General features: G+C 45.4%; 1 protein-coding gene across 1 annotated transcript in view; it reads left to right on the top strand.

Moving 5' to 3' along the window:
- Positions 1–6000, top strand: part of csmd2 (CUB and Sushi multiple domains 2) — an 899615-nt gene that overhangs the window by 759823 nt on the left and 133792 nt on the right. Inside the window, exon 46 of the mRNA XM_071373664.1 lies at positions 4221–4406. Within this exon, the coding sequence (XP_071229765.1) occupies positions 4221–4406 (186 nt within the window). The remainder of the gene's footprint in view (positions 1–4220; positions 4407–6000) is intronic.

Below are 6000 nucleotides of genomic sequence, written 5' to 3'. Positions count from 1 at the left end.
GGGATCCTCTAATGTATTGATGGTGGTGTGGGGATCCTCTAATGTATTGATGGAGGTGTGGGGATCCTCTAATGTATTGATGGTGGTGTGGGGATCCTCTAATGTATTGGAGGTGTGGGGATCCTCTAATGTATTGACGGAGGTGTGGGGATCCTCTAACGTATTGATGGTGGTGTGGGGATCCTCTAATGTACTGATGGAGGTGTGGGGATCCTCTAATGTATTGACGGTGGTGTGGGGATCCTCTAATGTATTGATGGAGGTGTGGGGATCCTCTAATGTATTGATGGAGGTGTGGGGATCCTCTAATGTATTGATGGAGGTGTGGGGATCCTCTAATGTATTGATGGTGGTGAGGGGATCCTCTAATGTATTGATGGTGGTGTGGGGATCATCTAATGTATTGATGGTGGTGTGGGGATCCTCTAACGTATTGATGGTGGTGTGGGGATCCTCTAATGTATTGATGGTGGTGTGGGGATCCTCTAATGTATTGATGGTGGTGTGGGGGTCCTCTAATGTATTGATGGTGGTGTGGGGATCTTCTAATGTATTGATGGAGGTGTGGGGATCCTCTAATGTATTGGAGGTGGTGTGGGGATCCTCTAATGTATTGATGGTGGTGTGGGGATCCTCTAATGTATTGATGGTGGTGTGGGGATCCTCTAATGTATTGATGGAGGTGTGGGGATCCTCTAATGTATTGATGGAGGTGTGGGGATCCTCTAATGTATTGATGGTGGTGTGGGGATCCTCTAATGTGTTGATGGTGGTGTGGGGATCCTCTAATGTATTGATGGTGGTGTGGGGATCCTCTAATGTATTGATGGAGGTGTGGGGATCCTCTAACGTATTGATGGAGGTGTGGGGATCCTCTAATGTATTGATGGTGGTGTGGGGATCCTCTAATGCATTGATGGTGGTGTGGGGATCCTCTAATGTATTGATGGAGGTGTGGGGATCCTCTAATGTATTGATGGTGGTGTGGGGATCCTCTAACGTATTGATGGTGGTGTGGGGATCCTCTAATGTATTGATGGTGGTGTGGGGATCCTCTAATGTATTGGAGGTGGTGTGGGGATCCTCTAATGTATTGATGGTGGTGTGGGGATCCTCTAATGTATTGGAGGTGTGGGGATCCTCTAATGTATTGATGGAGGTGTGGGGATCCTCTAATGTATTGATGGTGGTGTGGGGATCCTCTAATGTATTGATGGTGGTGTGGGGATCCTCTAATGTATTGATGGTGGTGTGGGGATCCTCTAATGTATTGGAGGTGGTGTGGGGATCCTCTAATGTATTGATGGAGGTGTGGGGATCCTCTAATGTATTGATGGTGGTGTGGGGATCCTCTAATGTATTGATGGTGGTGTGGGGATCCTCTAATGTAATGATGGTGGTGTGGGGATCCTCTAATGTATTGATGGTGGTGTGGGGATCCTCTAATGTATTGATGGTGGTGTGGGGATCCTCTAATGTATTGATGGTGGTGTGGGGATCCTCTAATGTATTGGAGGTGTGGGGATCCTCTAATGTATTGATGGTGGTGTGGGGATCCTCTAATGTATTGGAGGTGTGGGGATCCTCTAATGTATTGATGGAGGTGTGGGGATCCTCTAATGTATTGATGGTGGTGTGGGGATCCTCTAATGTATTGATGGTGGTGTGGGGATTTTCTAATGTATTGATGGTGGTGTGGGGATCCTCTAATGTATTGATGGTGGTGTGGGGATCCTCTAACGTATTGATGGTGGTGTGGGGATCCTCTAATGTATTGATGGAGGTGTGGGGATCTTCTAATGTATTGGAGGTGGTGTGGGGATCCTCTAATGTATTGATGGTGGTGTGGGGATCCTCTAATGTATTGATGGTGGTGTGGGGATCCTCTAATGTATTGATGGAGGTGTGGGGATCCTCTAATGTATTGATGGAGGTGTGGGGATCCTCTAATGTATTGATGGTGGTGTGGGGATCCTCTAATGTGTTGATGGTGGTGTGGGGATCCTCTAATGTATTGATGGTGGTGTGGGGATCCTCTAATGCATTGATGGTGGTGTGGGGATCCTCTAATGTATTGATGGAGGTGTGGGGATCCTCTAATGTATTGATGGTGGTGTGGGGATCCTCTAACGTATTGATGGTGGTGTGGGGATCCTCTAATGTATTGATGGTGGTGTGGGGATCCTCTAATGTATTGATGGTGGTGTGGGGATCCTCTAATGTATTGCTGGTGGTTTGGGGATCCTCTAATGTATTGGAGGTGGAGTGGGGATCCTCTAATGTATTGATGGTGGTGTGGGGATCCTCTAATGTATTGATGGTGGTGTGGGGATCCTCTAATGTATTGGAGGTGTGGGGATCCTCTAATGTGTTGATGGAGGTGTGGGGATCCTCTAATGTATTGATGGTGGTGTGGGGATCCTCTAATGTATTGATGGTGGTGTGGGGATCCTCTAATGTATTGATGGTGGTGTGGGGATCCTCTAATGTATTGATGGTGGTGTGGGGATCCTCTAATGTATTGATTCTGCTGTGGGCGGTGTGGGTTGAATTGTAAACAGGGAGTTGTTGACCATGACTTAACTGAAAAGGTCAAGTTAACATTTTGTCACAGAGAAGTTATACAGTCGTTATTTAGCAAAATCAATAACTTAAAAATGTAAACATTTACTAATTGACTTTCTGGATAAAGTGACATAATGTCTTCCTTGAGGGGGATAGAGTCGAAATGAATAACATGATAATTGTTATGAAAATGTTTATGGGAATTCATTTTAAGCCTCAATTATGAAAAGTTGGTCACACATTTATGGTAGGTCACACAGATTGTTTGATGGAAAATTTGATTGGTTAATGGAAGACTTGATTGGCTGATGGAAGATATGATTGGTTAATGGAAGATTTGATTGGTTAATGGAAGATTTGATTGGTTAATGGAGGATTTGATTGGTTAATGGAGGATTTGATTGGTTAATGGAAGATTTGATTGTTTGATGGAAGATTTGATTGGTTAATGGAAGATTTGATTGGTTGATGGAAGATTTGATTGGTTGATGGAAGATTTGATTGGTTAATGGAATATTTGATTGGTTAATGGAAGATTTGATTGGTTAATGTAAAATTTGATTGGTTAATGGAAGATTTGATTGGTTGATGGAAGATTTGATTGGTTGATGGAAGATTTGATTGGTTAATGGAAGATTTGATTGGCTAATGGAAGATTTGATTGGCTGATGGAAGATTTGATTGGTTAATGGAAGATTTGATTGGTTGATGGAAGATTTGATTGGTTAATGGAAGATTTGATTGGTTGATAGAAGATTTGATTGGTTAATGGAAGATTTGATTGGTTGATAGAAGATTTGATTGGTTAATGGAAGATTTGATTGGCTGATAGAATAAAGATGCTCTAAGACCCCAGGAAATCACGTTGACACGGAAACATTTGAAATCTTTCCTCCGAAATCCAAGCTGCTCTTTAAAGCCCCATCCTGCAGCATTCTATTACTCTCAAAACAACCCGTTGTAAAAACCACAGTCGATTCCCCATAAACTTTTCCTATGTATGCTTTCTCTCAGAAACAAAACCTAAGGGTTTCAATCGCCCCGCAGCCCTACTCCGGTGACCAGCTGTATCAACAGTTGCGGTGATGCTGTATCAACAACAGCAGTGAATGTGGAAATTGGTAACAGCGGGGCGGCCATTGTGTGCTTCGAAAGTCAACTGCAGGTGTGATCTGTAGTCTGAATTACGTAGCTCTCTACTGACAGAGTCCCAAATTGTCACCCTATTCCCTACTTAGTGCACTACGTTTGACCAGGGCTCTGGTAGGGATTAGGGTACCATTTGAGATGCAGGCAGGTTATGTTTACCGAGCGCAGACGGGGGGGGCAAACTAATGTTTATGCCACGATAATGCTTGTGAGAGTGAGAGCATTTGTACAAGGGGCATGTTGTGAGAGAAGCTCTATGCATACAGAGATGCTTATTCTAAAGCCTCCTGGGTAGTTTTTATGTCATGTGCTTTGTCACTGCCGGTTCTTTGCCTGACGGTGAAATAATCCCTTATTCCATCTTGGTTAAATCCATATCTACCAACTGCTCTGTTTTCAATTTTGTAATGTTGTTTTCTCTCTCTCACTGTATCTCTTTCCATTCCTCTTTCTCTTTCTATCTCTCTCTCTCTCCCTTTGCCCCCCTCCCTTCCCCTCTCTTTCAGTGATGGCTTGTGGGATGCCTATACCTCCAGTAAACGGTAGTATTGTCGGGCAGGACTTCACTCTTGGTGCCAGGGCCATGTACCAATGCAACCCCGGTTTCAGATTGGCCAGCCCCCTGGCCGTGTCAGTCGTCTGTCAGGAGTCTGGGAGGTGGAGCTCCAATCAGGCCCCGTCCCGCTGCATACGTGAGTAGTCCTCATTGGTTGGAGTTGACATACCTATACTTTGTTTATTGCCGCCAGAACAGCCTGAATTCTCTGGGGCATAGATTCTACAGTTGCTCAATTTGCTATCAAGGGACCTAACGTGTGCCAGGAAAACATTACATCACCACCACCAGCCCGTACCGTTGACACCAGGACCAGCCCGTACCGTTGACACCAGGACCAGCCCGTACCGTTGACACCAGGACCAGCCTGTACCGTTGACACCAGTACCAACCCGTACCGTTGACACCAGGACCAGCCTGTACTGTTGACACCAGGCAGGATGGGGGCCATGGACTCACGCTGTTTACGTCAAATCCTAACTCTGCCATCAGCATGACGCAACAGGAACCGGGATTTTGTCGGACCAGGCAATGTTTTTTCAGTCCTCAGTGATGGCGTGCCCACTGGACCAGGCTCCTTCTTGTTTTAACTGATGGGAACCCAGTGTTGTCGTCTGCTGCAACAGCCCATCTGTGACCAGAACCGATGAGTTGTGCCCGTCTGTGACCAGAACCGACGAGTTGTGCGCTCAGAGATGCCGTTCTGCACACCACTGTTGTACTGCGCCGCTATTTGCCTGTTTTGTGGCCCACCTGTAAACTTGCACAGTTCTTGCCATTCTCCTTCTACCGCTCTTATCAACGAGCAGTTTTCACCCACAGGACTTCCGCTGACTGGATGTTTTCTGATTGTCGCACCATTCTCTGTAAACCCGAGACACTGTCATGTGTGGAAAGCACAGGAGAGCGGACGTTTCTGAGATACTGGAACCGGCTCACCTTGCACCGATTATCTTTTTTTTTTACCTTTATTTAACTCGGCAAGTCAGTTAAGAACAAATTCTTATTTTCAATGACGGCCTAGGAACAGTGGGTTAACTGCCTTGTTCAGGGGCAGAATGACAGATTTGTACCTTGTCAACTCAGGGATTTGATCTTGCAACCTTTCGGTTACTAGTCCAACGCTCTAAGCACCTAGGCCTCCTGCCTCCTCTACACTCTAACCACTAGGCTACCTGCCACCTCTACACTCTAACCACTAGGCTACCTGCCGCGCCATCATACGACGGTCAAAGTCACTTAGTTAACTAATGTTCAATGGAACAGTAACTGAATGCCTTGATGCCGGCCTGCCTGCTGTATATAACAAGCCACAGCCATGTGACTCACTGTCTGTAAGAGCCATCAATTTTCGAGAATGGAGTGGTGTACCTAATAAACTGTCCGGTGAGTGTATGTCCTCATTGGTTGGAGTTCACTTGTACTGATTCCTCATTGGTTAGAGTTCACTTATCGTGAGGCCTCATTGGTTGAAGATCACTTATCGTGAGGCCTCATTGGTTGGAGATCACTTATCGTGAAGCCTCATTGGTTGGAGATCACTTATCGTGAGGCCTCATTGGTTGGAGATCACATCATTCAGTTCTCATTGGGGCTACATTACCTTCCACATGTGTAATGATTTCGAATAATTATAAAAAGGTTTTTTTCAGAATTAGAGTTGTGACCGGGTTCAGCGCCAGAAAATGAGGTTCGCTAGTTGTGGCTTTTAATCGTGGCGATTTTTAAAT

Source organism: Salvelinus alpinus, chromosome 29, assembly GCF_045679555.1.
Source record: "Salvelinus alpinus chromosome 29, SLU_Salpinus.1, whole genome shotgun sequence".
NCBI classification, from domain to species: Eukaryota; Metazoa; Chordata; class Actinopteri; order Salmoniformes; family Salmonidae; genus Salvelinus; species Salvelinus alpinus.
The sequence above is the reverse complement of the archived record's forward strand: the minus strand, read 5'-3'. Positions and strand labels throughout refer to the sequence as shown.